This window comes from Staurois parvus, unplaced genomic scaffold (genome assembly GCF_062004578.1).
Source record: "Staurois parvus isolate SC_StPar_1 unplaced genomic scaffold, SC_StPar_1.0 ptg000080l, whole genome shotgun sequence".
Lineage (NCBI taxonomy): Eukaryota > Metazoa > Chordata > Amphibia > Anura > Ranidae > Staurois > Staurois parvus.
In genome coordinates this window covers 5,130,829-5,154,078 of record NW_028317876.1, presented here as the reverse complement: position 1 = coordinate 5,154,078, position 23,250 = coordinate 5,130,829, and the positions used below count along the sequence as shown (strand labels likewise).

Here is a 23,250-nt window from a genome sequence, read left to right as displayed (position 1 = left end):
CCATCTGACTGTCATCCGATGCAATCTGCCGGATGGATGGGGAATGGATTCCCACTTGTCTGTTTTTAGCTTACAGGATCGGATGCCAGCAGGTGTCAGCAGATGCATGTCCGCTGACACCCGCCACTCTCTATAAGGTGTGGGAACTAGCACCAAGGGTAGAGCTTTTGAAGCACACTGTCACTCACTTCCTTTTTTAACCACTTGAGCTCCAGAGGATTTACCCCCCTTAATGACCAGGCCTCTTTTTGCTACTCGGCACTGCACTAATTCAACTGATAATTGTGCGGTCATGCAATGCTGCACCCAAACAAAATTTACGTCCTTTTGTTCACACAAATAGAGCTTTCTTTCGGGGGTATTTAATCATCTGTGCGCTTTTTATTTTTCACGCTATAAACAAAAAAAGGCCAAAAATGTTGAAGAAAAACAATATTTTTTACTTTCAGCTATAAAAAATATATAGTAAACTCAAAGTTGGTTATAAATTTAGGCCAAAATGTATTCTGCTACATGTTTTTGGTAAAAAAAATCCCAATAAGTGTATATTGATTGCTTTGTGTGGAAGTTATAGCGTCTACAAACTATGGTATAAATACTGCAATTTACGCCATTTTTCTGCTATACAGCGCTGCGCTAGTTTAACGGACAATTGCGCGGTCATGCAATATTGTACATAAATGAAATTTACATCCTTTTTTTCCCCACAAATTGAGCTTTCTTTTGGTGGTATTTGATTGCCTGTGCTGTTTTTATTTTTTGCGCTATAAAAAAAAAGGCTGACAATTTTGAGGAAAAAAAAACAATATTTTGGACTTTTTGCTATAAAACATGTCCAGTAAAAAAAAAATGCAAAAATCAAATTTAGTCAGAAATTTCTGCCAAAATGCATTCTGCGACATGTCTTTGCTAAAAAAAAACCAATACGTGTAAATTAATTGGTTTACGTAAAAGTTATAGCGTTTACAAATGGCGGGAAAGATACTGGGATTTTTAGTTTTTTTATTATACTAATAATGGCGGCGATCAGCGAATTATGGCGGCGATCAGTGACTTATGGCAGCGACCAGCGACTTATGGCGGGACTGCGGCGGACATTCTGACATTGGGGGGTACTGACTTGGGGTCACTGACATCCCCAAAAACTCTAATACAGTGATCAGTGCAAAAAAAGAAAACACTGACTCTGTACTAATGGCACTAGGGAGGAAGGGGTTAACTTTATTTTGCAGGGAAGGGTTATCTGTGTGAGGGGGAGTGTTTTACTAGGGGGCGGGGGTGTGTGCTGCATGGGACACCGCTGATCGAGAGAGAGAAACTCTTCTTTCTCGATCAGCTCGTCCTCGAGCTGTCAGGGAAGTGACAGACAGCACAGCTACTGCAGCTGTGCTGTCTCTCACTGTTTGCCGCCGATCTCCGGGAAACAGGCTGTAAGGACCGGCTGTGACCTGGTGACTAACATCCGCGGCGGTGATCGGCGGGACAGATAGGGCGGCGGCACGCCTCGCACGCGCCCCCTATCTGTTTACAAAACACACGTTTTAAAATGTGGTTTTGCCTGCCCGTGCCACCCTGCCGCCGTATTTCTACAGTGGCAGGGCGGCAAGTGGTTAAAGGCCGTTTTTGCCCACTTTTATTTAAAAGAAAGTTCCATACACCATAGGTTTTCCACGCAGGGGTATCCACCATCAATGCAAACAAAAACAAAGATTCAGCCTCCTGGCTCTCTTTAGCAGCACCGTTGCTCAGGCTTCATGCCTCGGCCCTCTTGACCATCACATTCAACACCCTGCACCTGGGTTAGCGCCTTTTCTCAGCACTCCTGCTTCTCCAGCCCACAGGCTTGGGCCCTCTGTCAGACTTCTCTGTGCCACCATGCACACTTGTGGCTGCTCTCTTGCACCCACATGGACTCCTCGTGTGGGTGGAGCCAAGAATCCTGGTCCTGACTCTAGAAGAGGCCCACACATACCTGACCAATCAGTCTCCTGGTCATTCCCAAAACCTGGTCCAAGGATTGGAGATTTCATCCCTCCCAAATCACTTTGAAATCTCCAGGCTCCAGGTCCCAAAATGGACTTTACAACCAAATGAGGAAAGTGAAAAGCCAGTTTCCTCTGCATTAAACAAGTACCCTGGAGCCCCGCAACCTGCCTTGTTGAGAATCCCAGATACAATATCCTTTCTACACTGTGACAGGTCGCCACACTGTCACAAAGGCTATGGATGATCCAATTGGGTCCACCTTAAAAAGTGACAGGCGGACACGATCAGACCATCAGTGTGAAAGGAGCCTTAGAGTGCCTACACTTTGGATGGAGGAGCAACAGAGACACCTTTGAACAGGTTTTACATAAGTAAATAAAAGTTGATCATTGTAAGCACCGCAGTCAGTGTCAAATGATTTGTCTCAACACTTTAAGTGCTACATCTGCAGGACAATTTGTTCTGTTGAAAAAATAGACTTACTGGCCAGATCACCGGGTGGAAATAAAAGAAAGAAAGCCTAAAAAAGAAATTGAATGCAGCTGCCACATCTACGAATTGGTAAGCTCCAATATAATAAATATTTGCTTTGAGGGTCAATACCTTTTAAGTCTGCATTTTTGGTGAAAAAAAACAGTACATGCCTTTCCATGTAATCAGGCCTGGACTGGGACAAAAAATAGGCCCAGGCATTTTAGACTGAGCAGCCCCAAGCCCAGAGACCCTTTCCTTGGAGCCTGGTGGCGGAACGTCAAGGCCTGATCACAAGTGTGACCTTTGCAACCCTGGTAGTTCTACCACTAGTGTCAGTAAGTATTTATTTATTTACAATTTTGTTATTATTTTATTATTATTTTTTTTTTTTTTAGGAGAGAAAGAAAGAGGGAAACAGGAGACAGAGAAAGAGAGAATGAGAAAGGAAGCAGAGAAACAGGAGAGAGAGAGAGAGGAAACAGGAGAGAGAGAGAGGGGGGAGAGAGAGAGGGGGTGAGAGAGAGCGCGAGAGAGAGGGGGAGGGAGAGAGAGAGAGGGGAGAAACGGGGAGAGAGAGGAGAGAAAGAAAGGAGAGAAACAAGAGAGAGAGAATGAAGAAGGAGGGAGAGAAGACACAAGGCTGCTGGGTAGTGTGGGTGGGGCAGACACAGGAGGAGAAGGCAGGAGGGGAAGGGGCAGAATCAGCTTTCTCTCTCTGCTCCCGTCTGTGGTGGGCGGGGAACTGTCAGCTCTGGGGACAGAATATGCAAACAGATCCCCCAGAGCAGTGGCAGAGAGGGGGGAACCTGGCGGCAGCATTGCAAGAGATTAGGGGGTGGCCGGCCATGGGAGGGGCATACAGGAGCCCAGGGCATGCAGGAGATGAATAGGAGGGGCTGCCAGGCGGCAAATAGAGGAGCCGAGAAATGCACCGTCCGGTTCCTATATGTGCCGCCCCTTCTATCCAGGCAGCCTCAGCCCTCTGGGCAAATGCCCAGTGTGCCCTATGGCCAGTCCTGGCCTGCATGGAATGCTAGTGAATTTAATGATTTTTGTATGCATGAGAGTTGTTTCCTACTGGGCAGAAATAGCCAACTGTTTCAACCATCTTCAACTAATACATCTTTTATATTAGTTTTTAATACATGCTGTACATTTAACTCATCCAAGCAAAATGCATTTTTATATACAGTATGTATCATTGATGATACTTGTTGGTATGGGTCACTCACTTATAGGAAGCAGATGGTGCATTACTTCCACATTTATTTGCAAATGCATGCAACTGAAACCTCTGCTCTTGACTATATAATATTTTTAGAAGAAGACTTGAAATCTGCTCCCCATTGTCAGCTGGCAAAATGAAGTGCTGCGGAACATCACAAGGTCTCTGTGTAAGATTTACTTCCACTTTTTATGTCATGATTGCTTCCTGGCAGCGACACAATATACAAATGTATTATTTTGTATTTGCATCATACTCCATCTTACCCACATATTAGATTCTCTGAAGGAAGCAAAGCCTGAAATTGAGAAGTTTAAACTACCCAGATGAAAATCATGTATTAGCAGACATATAAGCACAATCTGGGATTGCATAATTGCTGCTCTTTAAGGTTTCATTCACATTATACATGCAAAAAAAAACAGATGGAAAAATGAGCAGATTTCACTTGCATAGAATATTTTGGGCTAGTTCATGCAAGCTCAGGTCAATAATGCATACTTTATCATTCCCATATCTATTTGCTCCAAGAGTTAAGAATTAAAGAATTCTTCAGAATATTTAGAATGTAACCACTTTAGGACCGCCTGTCCGCATTGTACTGCACACAGGCAGCTCCTACAAGCACAATGATGTACCTGTACATTGCTGCCTGCTCCCGGGTGCAGGGCGAACGTGGGGCTGCCATCTGACCTCAGCTGTGACTGAATTTTAGCAGCAGGTCTTGGTCAAGGATTCATGGCCTGGACCTGCTGATCGGCTGTGTCCAATCACAGCCCAGAACCCTGTGTTGACAAACAACATAGGGCTCCATACAAAGGGAACAGTCTCTTTGTTTATTCTCCCTGCAAAGCAGCAAAGATTTTTAGTAAAAATCAGCACACATTAACACTTGTTAGGCACACACTTAACCTCTTGATTACCCTGAGATGTTAACCCCTTCCCATCCAGTGACATTAGTACAATGACTATATGTAGTATTATCACTGATCACTGTATTAGTGTCACTGGTGATGTCAGTGTCAGTTAGTCAATTCCCACCCAATGTCAGTTAGTGTCAGATTTCCTGCCGCACTATCACAGTCCCACTATAATTAGCTGACCACTACTAGATCCATTACTAGTATACAAAACAAAAATAAGTAAGTAAAAATTCCAGTACATATACCCTACTTTGCAGACTCTATGACTTTCACACAAACCAATTAATATACACTTTTGGGATTTTGTTTACCAAAGACATGTAGCAGAATACATTTTGGCTTAAATTTATGAAGATATTTTTATTTTATATTGGATATGTTTTATGTTTTGTTGTTTTTCAAAATCTTCTGCCTTTTTTAATTTATATATTAAAAACAAAAACCCAGTGGTGATCAAATACTCCCAAAATAAATCTCTTAACAACCGATAACTCATCAGCTGAATGATGTAAAAAAAATGGTGGCAATTAAAAATTCTGGAAAAAACTGTGTGGGAGCCCCCCCTCCCCCCATCCATGCCAGGCTCTTCAGATCTGTTATGGATTTTAATGGGAACTCCAAGCCAAAATTTAATAAATAAGAATGGCATGGGGTCCCTCAAATCCATACCAGAGCCTTATTCGAGCATGCAGCCTGGCAGGCCAGCAGAGTGGTGGGAGCAAGTGCCCCCCCCTCCTGAACCATGCTAGGCCAAATGCCCTCAACACAGGGGGCTCCTTTGTGGTAGGGGCCAGATACCCCCCAAAGCACCTTGTCCCCATGTTGATGAGGTATAAGGGCCTCTTCCCCACAACCCTGGCCCGATGGTTGTGGGGGTGCAGGGGCTGTCTTATCGGAATCTGGAAGCCCCCTTGTTACTCCCCCAGATCCCAGCCCAAACACATTTGAATCTTCGAATAACCAAAAATTCATCTGAATTTATATTCAGACCAAAAAGAATTGCACATATGTATTAGCGATGTAGAGGCCTTCAAGCAGGGCCATAGTGCTTAATAGAGAACCAGGCGTACAACACATGCTAGCAGTATAAGGAAAAATAGTCCATGTTGACAGAGAGTAAAGAGGAGGAGGTTCAGAGTTGCTCTGTGCAAAGCCATTGCACAGAGCAGGTTATTTTGACATAATAAATGAACCTTTACAATCACTTTAAGTAAACCATTAAAAATGTTTTGTTATACCTGTTCAATGTATGCAAAAATATATTTGATTATGCCTGTGCCTTCTGCTGCACTATTATCACATACAGTTTTTCCCAGTTCCCTTTCTGTAACTACATGAAACCTCCATCTCTACAAACAACTTGTTCTAGGATGTTAATGCTACTCCCCCATAGATACTGTACAGTGAAAGGGCATTGTCACTCTAGGAGAGGAAGTGTGGTACTGGCAGGATTATCAGGTGAAAAAAAAACTGCATAAAAATAATAAAACCACTGTTAAAGAATGGTAATCTGCAATATATTGCACTTCAGTTCATAGGAATAAATTAATTTTACATATATTTTTTCCAGGCTGGGCTTGTTTACAAGTCTATATTACAGTGAGAAAGTTACTCTAAAATTGTGGTAGAGGTATATGAGCAATGATAGTTTGGTTTTCCATCGTCTTTTTTTTAGATAGATGGCTTCTTCACATCTTAGTGGCAGTATGTTTAATATTTTGTTATTACTGAATTTTCCTGGTGGTTAACACTTTTTTCTATTTGGCACTATCTGCTTGGAGTTTGCATCTTTTCCTTGTACTTGCATGGGTTTTCTGTGTGTACTCCGGTTTCCTCCCACACTTTAAAGACATATTGGTAGATTAATTAACCCCTTTCCTTAGTATGCATGTATGTGCGACTTTAGATTGTAAGCTCTTTGAGGGCAAGGACTGATGTGAATATACAGGTTGTAAAGTGCTATACAGAGATATAAAAACCTGTAATAGATAATACATATGCTCACTTTATTTCTACCATCGGATTACAAGCCCCCTTTCAAAGTAGGTTTGCATTTAAAGGTATTGCTATCTTGAGGTTCAGATATACTATATATATATAAAAACATAAATTACTTTACCAGCTCCTTTACTTAAAGAAAAAGGTAATATATGCTTGTTTCTATTTTACAGATGAATCCAGGGTGTTTTCAACCACTTAATTACCTCAATACACTTATAATGGCTAACCTGACGCTTGGACCTAATTTGATAGAGCAGCTTTGCACAGAACTGGCCGTAACTCAGATTAAAGTTCTCATTCTACTTAATTCTCAGCTAACAAAGATACACAATAAAACTTTTAAAGGCCTTCAAAATACAACCCTTGAAGTTCTGGATATATCAAAAAACAGTTTGACGCAAATTGATAATGACTCATTTATTTATCTACAGTTTTTAACGGTTCTCAACCTGGAGGAAAATCAAGTCAGTCATTTAAACGCAGGAGCATTTAAAGGCTTGTCAAGTGTTAAATCCTTGAATTTACAAAAGTTTTTTAGTGGTACTAAAGACAAAATTGATGACATGTCATTCCAGTGGCTTAAAAAACTTGAGAGCCTGAATTTGGAAAGAAATAAAAATATTGATTTTGCCAAGGTCAGTTTTACAGGATTGACAAGTTTGAAGAATTTAAGCTTGACTGAATGCTCATTTCAATCACTTACTAATAGGACCTTTTCATCGCTTTCGAATTCTCCATTGATGTTTTTGAATCTCTCGAAAACTAGCTTAGCTAAGCTGGAATATGGGGCATTTTCCTCTATGAAATATCTTGAAATACTTGATTTAGGCCTAAACAAGATCGTGCAAACCTTAAGTGGCTATGAGTTTAAAGGTCTTCTCCGCATTAAAATGATTTATCTTTCTTACAATAAACAATTGACTCTAACAAGCACTTCATTTAGTTTTGTTCCAACCCTTGAAAAGCTGAATCTTAGAAAAACAGCATTGACAATTAACTCTGAGAGCACATCTCCTTTCGCTTGTTTGAAGAACCTCACAGTTTTGGACCTTGGGAACAACAATATTGCTAACATAGGGGAGGATTTCTTTTCTGGTCTTCATAGCCTTAGAATACTCAACCTGCAGCATAACAACCTTGCTCGACTGTGGAAAAAAGCTAATCCTGGAGGACCTGTTTTATTTCTGAAAGGTCTTCAGAATTTGGAAATACTTGACTTACTGTCCAATGGGTTTGATGAGATTCCTGCCAATGCTTTCAAAGGACTTTTAAATTTAAACATCCTGAATTTAGGAGAAAATAATGTGTATTTACTACTAGCATCCCTATTTGAAGATCAAAGCACACTTCACTCACTGGATGTTCATAAGAATCTGATAACATCAGTTGAGCCAGATACATTTAAAAACGTTTTCATCAACCTTAAAATGTTAAATATGGCTCAAAACCCCTTTGATTGTACCTGTGAAAGCATAGCATGGTTTTCTAAGTGGCTTAATACAACAAATGCTACTGTCATAGGACGGGACAAACAATATGTTTGCAATACACCTAATAAATACCATGGAATTTTTGTGGAAAAATTTGATAACGCTCCCTGCAAGGACAATGCTCCTTTCAAGGCAATTTTTACATTCACCTTCACTTGTACGTGCTGCTTTCTATTTCTGGTATTGTTCTTACATTTCCAAGGCTGGAGAATACAGTTTTACTGGAATGTTGCAGTTAACAAGATCCTTGGTTTTAAAGTAATTGATCCAGGCAACCAAAACTTCCATTACGATGCTTACATCATACACGCTAGCAAAGACATGGAGTGGGTAGACAAATATCTACTTCCACTTGAAACAGATAATACTTCTCAGCTTAGATTCTGCTTTGAGGAAAGAGACTTTGAAGCTGGATTACCGATTCCAACTTTAACAGTCAATAGCATCAGAAGAAGCAGGAAAATTATTTTTGTGATATCCCACTATTTTTTGAATGACCAATGGTGTACTAGGTAAGTTTGGCAACCTGTAAATTGTTACATTTATCACCTAATTAGTAAAATTGGCATACAAAATTCATTTTGCCAATGTTTCTGTTCACTACATACTGTATATTGTAGATCAAATTTTCTAAATGTTTTGCACCAAATTTAAAAAAAAAAAAAGTTGAACCACATTTAGTGATACTGTGAACACATTGGACTGATTCTTAAAATTGATTTACATGTCGAAAACTATTGTGCGTTCCTAAAGAATGGTAGACTTTAAAAATGTTACAAATAGTATATCTGCTTTATTACAAAAAAAAAAGAAAATACACATTCATAACAAACATATTGTAGACATGTGCAGAACAAAAAAATTTGTTTAGTTTTGGATCGATTCGTTAAGTTTCTAAATGTGTTTTGTTGCATTTGTAACAAAATTTGTTTAGTTTAGTTTTGTTTAATTTTTTTTACCAAATTAAACATTTTCCAATAGCTTTGAAGTATTCTAATCAAATTTGAATAAAAAATATCAAATCAATCTGAATTAATGGTGAAGAATAGCTGGTTCTATTTCATTTTAAATTTGAATTTCAGAAGACACCTAAATTCTTTTTATTTTATTCTATTCTACTTGAAATTCAAATTTCAGAAGAAGGCTATATTTTATTCTAATATTTTCAGTTCTATTCTTTTCTATTCTATTCCTTTATATTCTATGAATTTCTATTCTATTCTATTTTACTCTTTTCTATTCTATTCTGTTTTGTTCTATTCTTTTCGAAATTCAAATTTCGGAACACCACTGTATTCTATTTTATTTTATTCTATCCGAAATTCGCATTTCGAAAGACGGCTATATTCCTTCTATTTTTCTCTATTCGCAATTCGAATTTCAGAAGACAACTATATTCTTTTGATTTTATTCTATTCTTCTATATTCTAATCTATTCTTTTTTATTTCTATTCTTTTATTTTTTTATTCTATTATTTTCTATTCCTTTATTTTCTATTCAATTCCTTTATTTTCCATTCTATTTCTTTATTTTCTATTCTATTTTATTCTTTTTTATGCTATTCTATTTTAATCTGTTTTCTATTCTGTTTTATTCTATTCAATTCAAAATTCTAATTTTGAAAAACGGCTATATCTTTCTAGATTCTTTCTATTTTATTCTATTCTATTCAAAATTCAAATTTTGCAATTGGAATTTCGGAAGACAGCTATATTAATTTTATATTGTATTCTTTTATTTTCTGTTCTTTTCTTTTATATGCTAACTTATTTTTTACTCTATTCTTTTCTATTCTAATATATTACATTTATTTCTATTCTTTTATTTTATTTTCTATTCTATTCTTTTCTATCCTATTCTTATATTTCCCATTCTAGTCTATCCTTTTCTGCTCTATTCTTTTCTATTCTATTCTTTTATTTTCAATTTTATTTTATTCAATTCTATTCTTTTCTATTACATTCCTTTATTTTCTATTCTGTTGTATTTTATTCACTTCTTTTCAAAATTCGAATTTGGGAAGATGGCTATATTTTAATACACACAGTCTTTGAAGGAAATAAGCAATAGTAAGCAATACGTTTACATTTTGAATTTCTTTTCAAATTCATTTTTAATTCAATTTGAATTTGATTCGAATTCAGATAATTCATTATTTCGGATGAAATTTTGCTTTGTAATTTTTGGATTTGTTTAAACTTGTTACTATTGAAATTTGGAAATTCGGATACATACAAATCTCCAAATTCTATTATTTTATTTTTATTCTATTCTGTTATTTTCTATTCTATTATTTTATATTCTTTTCCATTGTATTATTTTCTATTCCTTTATTTTCTATTCTATTTTTTTCTGTTCTATTCTTTTCTATTCTGTTCTATTCTATTACTTTGTATTATATTCCTGTATTTTCTAGTCTATTCTTTTGTATTCTTTTTTCTGTTCTATTCTATTATTTTATATTATATTCCTTTATTTTCTATTCTGTTCCTTTGCTAATATTTTCTGTTTTATTTTCTATTCTTTTCTGTTTCATTCTATTCTTTTCAAAATTAAAATTTTTGAAGATTGCTATATTCTAATACATACGTGTCTTTGAAGGAAATAAGCAATAGTCAGAAATATGTTTACATTTCAAATTTGTTTTCAAATTCTATTTAGTTTTTGAATTCTATTTGAATTCAGATAATTCATTATTTCAGATTCAATTTTGTTTTATTTTGGATTAATTTAAATTCGTTACTATTGTAATTCAGAAATTCAGGTACATCCAAATCACTGAATAATGAAAATTTTGTCCACATTTCATTTTGGAACTATAAAAATGGCACATGTGGAACATATGAGATTATACTTACCCAACAAGTCTACACTATGGAAATTGAAGGGTTTCAAGGAAAAAAAACATAAAAATGTTAACACTTTATTACCAACTGCCTGCATCCAGGGTTAATCCTCTGTGGGTAATGACTGCATAACTGATTATATGCAAATGGATGTGAATAGTTGTGGGTGCTGCCAATCTCCCATTACTTGGAATGGGGTGGGTCATAGGAAAACTGATCCATCCATTTCTCTCCTGCCCCTGGGCATTAAGCAGTGGCAGGATAGAAATGGATGGATTAGTTGCTCTATGAGCCACCCTTCCTATCCAGGCATCCCCAGCCCACCAGGCAAATGCTCGGTGTGTTCTATGGCCAGTCCAGGCCTGCTCATTTTACATCTATAAATTGCTGCTCCTGCACTGCATTTACATTTTTTTTTATATTATCTTCAATGGTGATATTACACCCCTGGGATTAAAACCAAAGCCAAAAATGTAATATATTGCAGTTTACCAATCTTTAATTGTGTTGGCTGCATTAGTTTTCTTTTTTTTTTCTTTTTTTTTTCCCTCTGTTTTCATCTGGTGATCTGACCAGTAACACACCTGTATTGGAGTGCCTTCACTCTGGATGAATGAACACAGGGGAACATTTGGACAACAGAATTTAAATTTTTTGGGGGAGGGGTTATTGAATGTACTAAATATCTAAATGATCTAAATACACTAACAAATTGAAGCCAAACTCCAGCTGATACATTATAAGCAGTTACAGCAAACAGCTTTTTTCCTTTTGGCTTTACATAAATAAATGTAAGTTAATCACCGCACGCACCCCTGTCAGTGATAAATGGTTTGTCTCATCTGTGTAACTGCAAGGGAGCTTGTTCTTTTGATAAACAACAGACTTAATGGCTAGATCACCAGAATAAAATTGAAAGAAATTTGAAGAAATAAAGCCTAAAAAAGAAAATGAATTTAGCCATCACATCTAAGAAATGGTAAGCTGCAATATCATATTGCTTTAGGGTTTAATATTGATTTTAGCATTGTCACCTATCATGCAGCTTCTTTATTTCACCTATCATGCAGCTTCTTTATTTCACCTAACATGCAGCTTCTTTATTTTGTAATCCTTGCCTACTGTATGTTCCTGTTTAAGCTGATGCCCAGCTTATGATTGATGATCCAAGTTTCCTTTTCCAGGGTGGCTTCTCTCTCTTGTAGAATTGTATGAAGCCACCTTTACATGCAGGGTCTAGAGTTAAGTCTCCCTATATTGTGTGCATTAATAGAAATATACAGCCCCATAACCTAGACTATCAACGCTACACTATCCACTGTTAAGTTTTTAATTTGAAGACTGAAAGTTCAGGGAAGCAACACTGAGAGAGTAGGAGCCAGCAGCACAGAAAGCTTTAAACTGCAAGTGCTGGGGTAAGAGTTTTTTTTACTGGGGAATGTTTATATTATTGAACTCAATGTGTTAAGATGAAAACGCTGAACATTTAGTACTACTTTTACATCACTTTTCTATACCCTATAGATGTTTGTTTTTAACGTTTTGTTGTGTTTATATTGAATGATATCATTTTATTTCTACAAGGTTCAAGATATACCAGGCCGTCCAGCAAGCCATTGAGCAGAGTCGTGATTCCATCATTCTCTTGTTTATTGAAGATATTCCAGATTACAAATTAAATCACAGCATAAACCTGAGAAGAGGAATGTTCAAGTCCCGCTGTGTTCTAGAATGGCCTGTCCACAAAGAAAGACTGAATGCTTTCAAGCAAAAACTTAAGATTGCCTTAGGATCAACTAACGTGGTGAATTGAAGAACAGTGTAAATTGTCTACAATATGGAGAACAACCTTATAGATGTGCAGGACTCTGCCTACTCCAAAGGGCTTCACATTAAAATTTAGGCCAAGAAACTAAGCCCTTTGCGTAAAGTGATTATTAGGTTCCATGCACACTAGCGGGCTTTTGTTAAGCTAAAAAAAGCTGAAAGATATGCCAGATAAAAAACGCTGGTAATAGCATTTTTTAGTAGCGCTTAGGAGCGTTAGCATTTTTACAGTACAAAAAAAAGCTAGAAAAAAGCTGTTGAGCGTAGTGTTTAGTTTTTTTTTGTACTGGCAAAACACTCCAAAAACTAATTTTTTTTCTGCTTCTAGATGCTGAAGCTCAAAAAATGCTAATACCAGCTTCTAGAAGCTTACAAAATTGGTAGTGTGCGTGGAGCCTAAAGCTTTACATTTTTTTCTTAAAAACAGATATGTTATTCCCCCAGGTGCTCTTAGCTCCTCCTCTTCTCTGTGAGCCTCCATAGGAAGCAGCTTTCAGTGGGGCCCAACTACAGGTGTGCTCCCGATCCAGGCTTTGTGTGTCTGTTGACACACAGTGCAGGTCTGCCCCACCGCCACGCTCTACACACAGGGTTTGATTGACAGCAGCAGGAGCCAATGGCTCTCACTGCTGCCTCTGTAAGCAGAGAGAGAGGAGAGAGCCACTACTGACGGGCACAGCACTGGATTGAGAATGGAATCATGTACGTATACAAGGAGGTGAGGGGGGTTGATACAGATACAGGGACATTACCTTAATGCAGGGAGTGCATTTTATGTTTACCAATTCCATGAGAGTGCTAAGAAACTTGTGATGAAATGGTCAGAGAGTCAATCTCCACCCAGCACTATTTTCATTTTTGATAAGCTTGGGAAGAGTTAATGCTTGTATCAAGATTTTATTGTTGTCAGTGAGACCCTGCTGGGCTAATTTTGCTAAATTTCTTTCTTTGTAACAGCAAGACAAGGGAACTGGTTGTCACTTGGAGAGAAAGCCTCAATAATTTTGACAGAGGCTCTGATTTTGATGAAAAATAGTGTTTTATTTCAGTTTATGTTCTGATTAGAGAGATTTCCTATCACTTCCTGACAAACAAAAATCTCCCCTCAAAAAAAAAACTGAATGCAAAAAAAATAAAACCTAACAGGTCTTATCCCTTCCCTACTCTGCTCCAAACTTTTCAGTTTTTAGCTAGAATTGGACATAAGGGGACAATTCACTCAAGGGTCACCCAGTGTGTTGCATTTAATAAATGCACGTTAATGTGAGTTGCTTTAAAGCAGCCTATTCAGTCAGCCTAACACACCAAAATGGACCATTAATTGGACCTCCTGTATTTTTGATAGCACACTGCAATGCACACGTGTGCATAGTGTGCTATCGTGTGTTGTGATGGTGCGCTTGAGTGCCAATCACAATAAATGGCATGTAACGTGTGTTCCTGTGTGTTAGCACAGTGGTTGGAAAGGGCCCTTACCATTGAGAAACACTTTCCTCCTCATTTTGTCATAAGGAAACGTATAAGGAGAAAAAACTATTTAATGAATGACAGTTAACTAGCAGGAGACCAAGTGGTCTCTTATGCTGTCACGTACTGTACGTATCAATGATATATACAGTGGGGATCGAAAGTTTGGGCACCCCAGCTAAAAATTTGTATTAATGTGCATAAAGAAGCCAAGGAAAGATGGAAAAATCTCCAAAAGGCATCAAATTACAGATTAGACATTCTTATAATATGTCAACAAAAGTTAGATTTTATTTCCATCATTTACACTTTCAAAATAACAGAAAACAAAAAAATGGCGTCTGCAAAAGTTTGGGCACCCTGCAGAGTTAATATCTTGTACTGCCCCCTTTGGCGAGTATCACAGCTTGTAAATGCTTTTTGTAGCCAGCCAAGAGTCTTTCAATTCTTGTTTGAGGTATCTTTGCCCATTCTTCCTTACAAAAGTCTTCCAGTTCTTTGAGATTTCTGGGCTGTCTGTCACGCACTGCTCTTTTAAGGTCTATCCATAGATTTTCAATTATGTTGAGGTCAGGAGATTGTGAAGGCCATGGCAAAACCTTCAGTTTACGCCTCTTGATGTAATCCCCCGTGGATTTCGAGGTGTGTTTAGGATCATTATCCATTTGTAGAAGCCATCCTCTTTAACTTCAGCTTTTTCACAGATGGCATCAAGTTACCATCCACAATTTGCTGAAATTTTATTGAATCCATTTTTCCTTCTACTCGTGAGATGTTCCCTGTGCCACTGGCTGCAACACAACCCCAAAGCATGATTGATCCAACCCCATGCTTAACAGTTGGACAGAGGTTCTTTTCATTAAATTCTGTGCCCCTTCTTCTCCAAACGTACCTTTGCTCATTCCGGCCAAAAAGTTCAATTTTAACCTCATCGGTCCACAGAACTTGTTTCCAAAATGCATCAGGCTTGTCTATATGTTCATTTGCAAAGTTCAAACGAGGATTTTTGTGGTGAGGACGTAGAAGAGGTTTTCTTCTGATGACTCTTCCATGAAGACCATATTTGTACAAGTATCTTTTTATAGTAGAATAGTGTACCACAACTCCAGTGTCTGCCAGATCTTTCTGGAGGGATCGTGCAGTCAAACGTGGGTTTTGAATTGTTTTTCTCACAATCCTGCGAGCTGTTCTGTCTGATATTTTTCTTGGTCTTCCAGATCTTGCTTTAACTTTCACTGTTCCTGATGACTGCCATTTCTTAATTACATTCCGAACAGAGGATATTGACATCTGAAAACGCTTTGCTATCTTCTTATAGCCTTCTCCAGCTTTGTGAGCGTCAACTATTTTCAGTTTCAGTTTTCTAGACAACTGCTTAGAAGAACCCATGGTGCTGATTGTTGGGGCAAGGTCAGATGAATCTGGGCATTTAAAACCTTTGAGATTGACATCCCCTGGTCTTCCCAGACGATGATTGAGAACAATCCATGACACTGGCAGCTTTGCAAAGGGGGCAGTGCATGCTATAAATTCTGCAGGGTGCCCAAACTTTTGCAGACGCCATTTTTTTGTTTTCTGTTATTTTGAAAGTGTAAATGATGGAAATAAAATCTAACTTTTGTTGACATATTATAAGAATGTCTAATCTGTAATTTGATGCCTTTTGGAGATTTTTCCATCTTTCCTTGGCTTCTTTATGCACATTAATACAAATTTTTAGCTGGGGTGCCCAAACTTTCGATCCCCACTGTATATACAGTTTAAAGTTTACAAAAATGATATAAAAATTAGAAAAAGAAGGATTTTGTAGATTATTTTTACTTTGAATTTTGTAGATTACTTTTACATTTGTTTTATTAAATGCTGGGACTTATTTTAAAGAAAAATCTTAGAGTTTTTTTGTGAGTGACAGGAACCGTTTTACCTTCAGTGAAAACCGGTAAAAAAAAATAAATCAGTAGATTCAGAATAGTATAGACCACTTTAGTTATATGCAAAGTAAACCTTTTCCTACATTCCTGAAGTAGAACTATAGGCAAAACTTTTTCCTGGTGCCAACATAGCAGCATACATGTGGTAGAAGCCCTGACTTCTTCCACCCACAGCACCATTGAGTAGCTATAAATCGTTAACATCCACACAACAACCCATTCCCTTTTTTTAAGATAGGATTTTCTGAAACTTTTAACCCTGGTAGCTAGTTATGGGCATACCATATGTATGCTGCCATGTTGGCACCAGGAAGTTGAAAAATTGTATCAAATACTTACCGTAATCTTCCTTTCTGGGTGCCAATCCATGGCAGCATAATGAACCCACCCCGTTCATTCCCAGCGATGTACCGGGAACGGGCTGTTGTGTGGGTGTTAATTCTTTACAACTATGCACCGTTCCTGTGGGTGGAAGTAGGCGGAGCTACTACTATATGAATGCTGCCATGGATTGGCACCAGGAAAGGAAAATTATGGTATTTGATACAATTTTCCATATTTTTTTTTTTCATTTTAGATAGAGCAAGAGAGGGTTATAATCCTTGTCAGATTTATTTTTCACTATCTGTCTCCCATTGCGGAGATTTCCCTTCACTTCCTGTCCCAAAGCCAAACAGGAAGTGACAGGAAATCCCTGCAAATTAAAAGAATTCCTTGGGGATCCTCAAGCCACACAAACTAGTGTACTCATTGGAAATTCTCCCCCCTATTATTGTTCTGGGGACAACCCAAAATATGAGATTTTCTTTTACATTCACTTTCAATTATAACAGTAAACTGAACACATAGAGAGGGTGAAACTCCTTAACAGGGGCACAGGCAGCCATAAAAACTGACAGGGGTTCTAATCCATCTCCGATTCCCCGATCTGTCCAGAACTAGAAAAAGGTTTTCCCTTTAGTTATACTTTAAAGTATCAATAAAGTCAAAACTTTTTTTTTTCAATTTAGATTAAGTTTTTTTTTGCTATATGTGTCCCATTAGAGAAATTTACCTTCACTTCCTGTCCCATAGCCAAAACAGGAAGTCAAGTAGTGAGAGGAAATCCCTCCAAAGTGAGGGAATCCTGGGGTGTCACCAGGATTGTCAGAACTAGTGAAAGGTTAATCCTCTAATTGTGTTCTAAAAAAACCCAAAACTTGAGGCTTTCTTTAATTTCACTTTCGATGATAACAGTCAATAGGACAAATAGAGAGGGTGAACATCACAAAAAAGGGACCTGACAGGTGTTCTATTCCCTCTGCACTCTATTCAAAACTAACAAAAAAGTTGTCTTTGGTGACACTTTGCCCTTTCTATTGGCCATTGAAGCTACCAATCACATTAACAAATCAATAAGCAGCTCCTCCTTCTTGGCAAGTGCCCCCATAGAAAGCCACTTTCTATGGGGGCACTCGTGCGGGCTTGCTCCTGAGCCACGCTCTGTGATGCAGCCCCGCCACCCCCATTACTGGCTTTGATTGACAGCATCAGGAGCCAATGCCTCCCGCTGCTATTAGTCGTCCAGTGAGGAGGGAGAGAACATAGAGAGCCACTGCTCACTGTTCAGGTTCGTATAGGGGGGTAAGTGGGTATCCTCTGGCACAGAAGTTGTTTTACCTTAATGCAGAGAATGCATTAAGGCAAAAAAACCTTCAGCCTTTACAACCACTTTAAACAGAACTCCAGCCCTTTTCAAAATATGCTGACGTAGAGGGGGTTGATTTCAACATTGTGTATGCCACCTCACAGATTCATCTGGCCTTGATTGCATCCGCTCTGCCCGCCTCCTCCTCTCCTCTTATCCAGTCACAGAAGACTTTGTATTATGTGAACCCATTCACAAAATACAAAGAATTTTGTGAATGGACAGCAAAGGGAAGGGGTGGGCAGTGTTACTGCTGTGCAGCAGAGCGCATATCTTCTGTCAGTGTTGCGAGTTTGGTGATAGCTGTACGCTGTGTGATTAGTACAAATGTAAATACAAGAGATAAATCCATGAGGTGGAATACACGTAGTTGGTTTTAACCCCTTATAAACCAGCATATTTTTAAAAATGCTACAATTACTGGAATTCCACTCCACACAGATGAGCTTAAACATGTAACTGGCTTGCTTGTTATGTAAATTACATGTACATAGATAATAGTATGCCTTGAAACTATCACATCAAAATACATGGAAACTGATATCAATGAAATGATTGGAATCTGTGCATGTGAGCTGCTTTTATAGCCTTTCCAGGCTGCATTCATCCAGCCTAATATTGCTCAGGCATGCCCAAACTGTACCAGTTCTATAAATGTTAAGTAACTGTATTTCTGGACATGCTTGAGCTACACAAAGCATCTTATACAACAAGCATAAAGTAGACATAAAGTGCTACTAAACCCACAACTTTAAAATCAGTCTGTATATGCAATAAAGCATGATTGTTATACTCCCTGTGGAACCTAAGGGGTTAATCCTCTGTATTGTGTAAAAAGGCTGTTTGATCCTGACTTTTTTGCCCCTCCTCTTGTTCAAATGTCCACGCATATAAGGCAGACTGAACATGTAGCCCTTCTACACATGCTCAGTGTAGTGTGTATTACTAGAAAGATTTTTTTTTTTTGTTCTTGGGAGAATGCATGTGATCAGCACAGGGCCACTCAGCACTGTCCAGACAGAGCAGTGCCGTAGATATTTTTTTTATGGGGTGGGGGGGTTCAGCTTGCAGCTGGGCTGCATTTTTACCAAACCCCCCACACCAACTTCTCCACCTTGAAGGAAGGAAGGGGTGGGTGGAAGGAAGGGTAGGTGGAAGTAAGAAAGGGAGAGGTTGGTGGAAGGATAGGGTGAATGGAAGGAAGGAAGGGGTGGATGGAAGGAAGGAAGGGGTGGATGGAAGGAAGGGAGGGGTGGAAGGAAGGAAGGGCTAGATGGAAGGAAGGGGTGGGTGGAAGGAAGGAAGGGCTGTATGGAAGGAAGGAAGGGAGGGGAGTGGAAGGAAGGAAGGGGTGGGTGGAAGGAAGGAAGGGTGGGTGGAAGGAAGGGGTGAGTGGAAAAAGGGAGGGGTGGGTGAAAGGAAGGAAGAAGTGGATGGAAGGAAGGAATGGTGGGTGGAAGGAAGGAATGGGTGGGTAGAAGAAAGGGAGGGTGGGTGGAAGGAAAGGTGGAAGGAAGGGAGGGAGGAGTGGGTGGGTAAAAGGAAGGAAGGGGTGGGAGGAAGGAAGGAAGGAAGGGAGAGGTGGGTGGAAGGAAGGGTGGGGTGGGTGGAAGGAACGAAGGTAGGAGTGGAAGGAAGGGAGGGGTGGAAGGAAGGGATGGAGGGGTGAGTGGAAGGAAGGGAGGGGTGGAAGAAAGAATGAAGGAAGGGAGGGGTGGGTGGAAGGAAGGGATGGAGGGGTGGGTGGAAGGAAGGAAGGGAGGAGTGGAAGGGAGGGGTGGAAGGAACTGAAGCCGGACTTACAGGGCTGTTGGCTGCTCTGTGTTCAGTTTCCTGCCCACACCTCCTCTGAAGCTGCACGGACTGGAGTGTGGGCGGGCACAGGGGGAGGCAGAGCAAATCCAGCCTCTCTCTCCTCTTCTCCTATTGGTGCAGAGCATGGAGGGAGGGGCTGGGCAGTGAGAAGAACACAGCGGCAATGGAAGGGCCAGATAGAATACGAAACAGTCAGGTATGTTCTGTGCAGCAAATCAAATCATATAGGATCAGCAACAAGGTGAAGATGAATTGTAGAAAGTTTTATTCAGATGCAGAGTAAAAATAGTTCCAGAATGCAAGCAACACTAATGCGTTTCAGTCAAGCATGATGTACTATGAGTAAGGTCTTGTTTGACTGAAACGCGTTAATGTTGCTTGCATTCTGGAACTATTTTTACTTCGCATCTGAAAAAAACTTTTCACAATTCATCTTCACCTTGTTGCTGATACTATATGCAGTGATTTACTGGTTCAGTGGATGGAAATTGCAGGAGTCGCACGCTGAGATATATACTTCTTATGGAAAACATGCTATGAGGGTTGCAGCACATATTCCTTGTATGTATGTTCTGTGCAGCAGTGACAAGAAGCGGTCTCCCTTATATGGCTTTCAATGAAGCAGCTGAAAGCCGCTTCTCCTCCTCTCCCTCCTGCGGCTTTCAGCATCTTCATTGAAAGCCATATAGGAGATCGCTGCTTTTCACCACCCCCACTGCCGCCCCTACCACACAACCCTAGCCCGGGCTCTGTTCGCCACCCCACCTTATTTCCACTTGCGGGCAAGTGGATTGAGGGCTGCAGGGATGGTTGGCAACTCTCCTTTGGGGGGTTCAGACCCCCCCCTTATCTATGCCCTTGAGACAGAGGCCAGGGGTTCTGCCTCCTCCTACAAGCTTTAACATGTGCTCTGCTTAAGTCACAAGACTACTGTAACTGCTGATGAGAAAAGGTATTATATTTACTAAAACAATTGCACTTTCATGTTCGGTGTACTGTGGAGACCAGATATAGTGAATGCAGGGTCCTGGGCTTAGTACCACTTTAAATTTATATATAAGAGGAAAATGCAAAAACAGAAGATTTCTATAAAATGCCACGATAAATTATATTACAGGTTACTTTCATTATTAGCAGCCAAACATCTATAGGATTCATGCAAAACCGTTAAGAAAGCAAATTCTTTGTTGTCCAGTGTTATATTTCTGGTAGAAATTGTGTCAAACTTGGAAATAAAGAATATTTTTGTTTTTAAATATTGATTTTTTTTTAACTACTGTCTAACAAAAAAAAAACAACATTTTAGTATGCATGAGAATTGACCTTTAAAAACAATGTTTTTTTAAAACCTTTAGCTTTGTTTTAGTAACTGTGTAAAAGATTGTTACACTGATATCCTTGTAAAATGTGTGCAAGTTTACTGCATCCTACAAAAGAAGGCAAAGTGGAAGCATGGTTCCAGCCAGACAGAAGTTCCCTAAATAGCAAACGCTTGGTAAATGTCATGTGCTTACCGTATGATACTAGTGTCTTTTCAAGGGACTTAAATTAGAAAGTTTAAGAATAAAGCATAAAGAAGATTAACCAAGGAATCGAAACTTGTGCAGCAAATATATTATTGTTAGTAGTATTGTTTAAACAACAGAAGACTTTCTGCTGGAAATAATCCTCATTAAAGCGAAATTAAACTCTGCAAAAACATAAAAACTTTTTTTTATGAGGGACCCCCTGCAGTTTATGCCATAATGTGCTAATTTGCACTGCATTCTATCCCACTATGACAGACTTACCTATCAAAGCAGGCCCTCCAGTGCTGCACTATCAGTGCTCAGGTGCTTCCGTAGCCACGTATCACCGCACAAAGCCAGTGCCATAAATCCATTAATGTACTCTAATGTGCGCTTTAAAGGCTCAGTGAACATTATTGCTGACAAGAAATTGGGAAGCATTTACATTAGGGTCTCTTCTGTCATAAGAACCCGTGCCTGTCAGTGATTTTTACATTTTGGGTTTAAAATCGCTTTAAACTGTTTAACAGCCATCTAAAATATGTATATTCAAGTAAATACACTCCACAAAAAGTATTACGTTTCCTTTGGATTTATTTTAATGTACCATATTTTCGCTCCATAAGACGCATTTTTTTACCGCAAAAAAATTGGGGGAAAATTTCTTTGAGTCTTATGGATCCTCCATCATTTGCTACCTCACCCACATCTTCAATCTCTCCCTCTCTACTGGCGCATTCCCCTCCCCCCTAAAGCACGCGCACATCACCCGCATACTCAAAAAACCCTCCCTGGACCCCACTGACCTGAACAACCTTAGACCCATCTCCCTGCTGCCTCTAACTTCCAAGCTCATTGAGAGCTTAGTCTACAATCGCCTAAGCGCCCACCTCACTGACAACAACCTCCTTGATCCACTACAGTCTGGCTTCCGTCCCCTACACTCCACCGAAACCGCCCTACTCAAAATCACTAATATAATAATAATAATGGAGCGAATATGAAGCGGCCGGACTGGTATTCCCACGATCTCCATATTAGAATACCGGGCCAGCTGGTCAGTTCTACTGTGCAGAAGAACCTGCTCCTCGGTCCTACCTGTTCCTCGGTCTCAGAGACTTGATAAAGCGCATGTGCGCAAAACATGTTGTCCCGGCAACCGGCCTCTTCCTTCTAAAGCTGCGGCTCCAGCAAGAGTTCCCCCACTCCGTCTCTCCACATCGTGGTGACGTCATCCAGAACGCTGGGACGTTGGGTACACGTGGTCCCTGCACTGACAGGTATTCTACTCCACTGCTTCCCTCTGAGTGGACGGGCCGTCCATCTTGGAACCTGACTTCTTAAAGCCACAGGCTGGTTATTTATTTTTTACCATATGAATTATTAAAGGCACACCTCCATATAAGGTGTATTACTTTTATCACAAAACTACACAGCGCCTGGCTCCTGTTCATACTTCTTTAATGTTAGCCTATACTTTGAATATTAAAACTGAACTCCAGGCAGATATAAAATACAAAAATTAATTCTCTGTAATCATTAATACATCATTGAATCTATTTTTTAAATGGAAGCTCTGTAAAACGTTTTTTGACTTGGTATCAGCCTCTTGCAGTCTACTGTACAACAGAGCTCAGAGAGGAGGAGAGAGAAGCAGAACAAGGAACATATCAGGTGATTTGCAATGCAATAAGCATTTATTTTATGGTTACTGTTTTGTAATATATTTTATGTAAATATTTCCTGCATCATTTTTCTTTTTTTTTTCATCAAAATCGAAAAATCTGAATCCATGAATGCTTTAATTAGACATTAAAAAACTTTGTTGCTGTGAAGAGCTGTCATAGTGTAAACTCTGACATGAAAGTGATACAGACACATTTTAAGCAGATGTAAAAGCTATCTATGTACCTTATACAACTGTGGACTTTATCATTGGGTAAGGTGCATGAGATAGGAGGTGGTGGTCAGTGTGTTCACCAACACTGGGAATATTTTGTTTGATGTGAGGGGAGCACGTATGCTATTGTGAAGATATGACACAATATATAATTCCTTCGGAGGTACAT

The 23,250-nt window shown here is 39.2% G+C and overlaps 1 protein-coding gene across 1 annotated transcript in view; it reads left to right on the top strand.

Moving 5' to 3' along the window:
• TLR3 (toll like receptor 3) overlaps nucleotides 1-14,434 on the top strand; it is a 52,817-nt gene extending 38,383 nt beyond the window's left edge. Inside the window, exons 4-5 of the mRNA XM_089669586.1 lie at nucleotides 6,780-8,611; nucleotides 12,531-14,434. Of these exons, the coding sequence (XP_089525712.1) occupies nucleotides 6,780-8,611; nucleotides 12,531-12,759 (2,061 nt within the window). The 3' untranslated portion in view covers nucleotides 12,760-14,434. The remainder of the gene's footprint in view (nucleotides 1-6,779; nucleotides 8,612-12,530) is intronic.
• The last annotated feature ends 8,816 nt before the right edge of the window (nucleotides 14,435-23,250 follow it).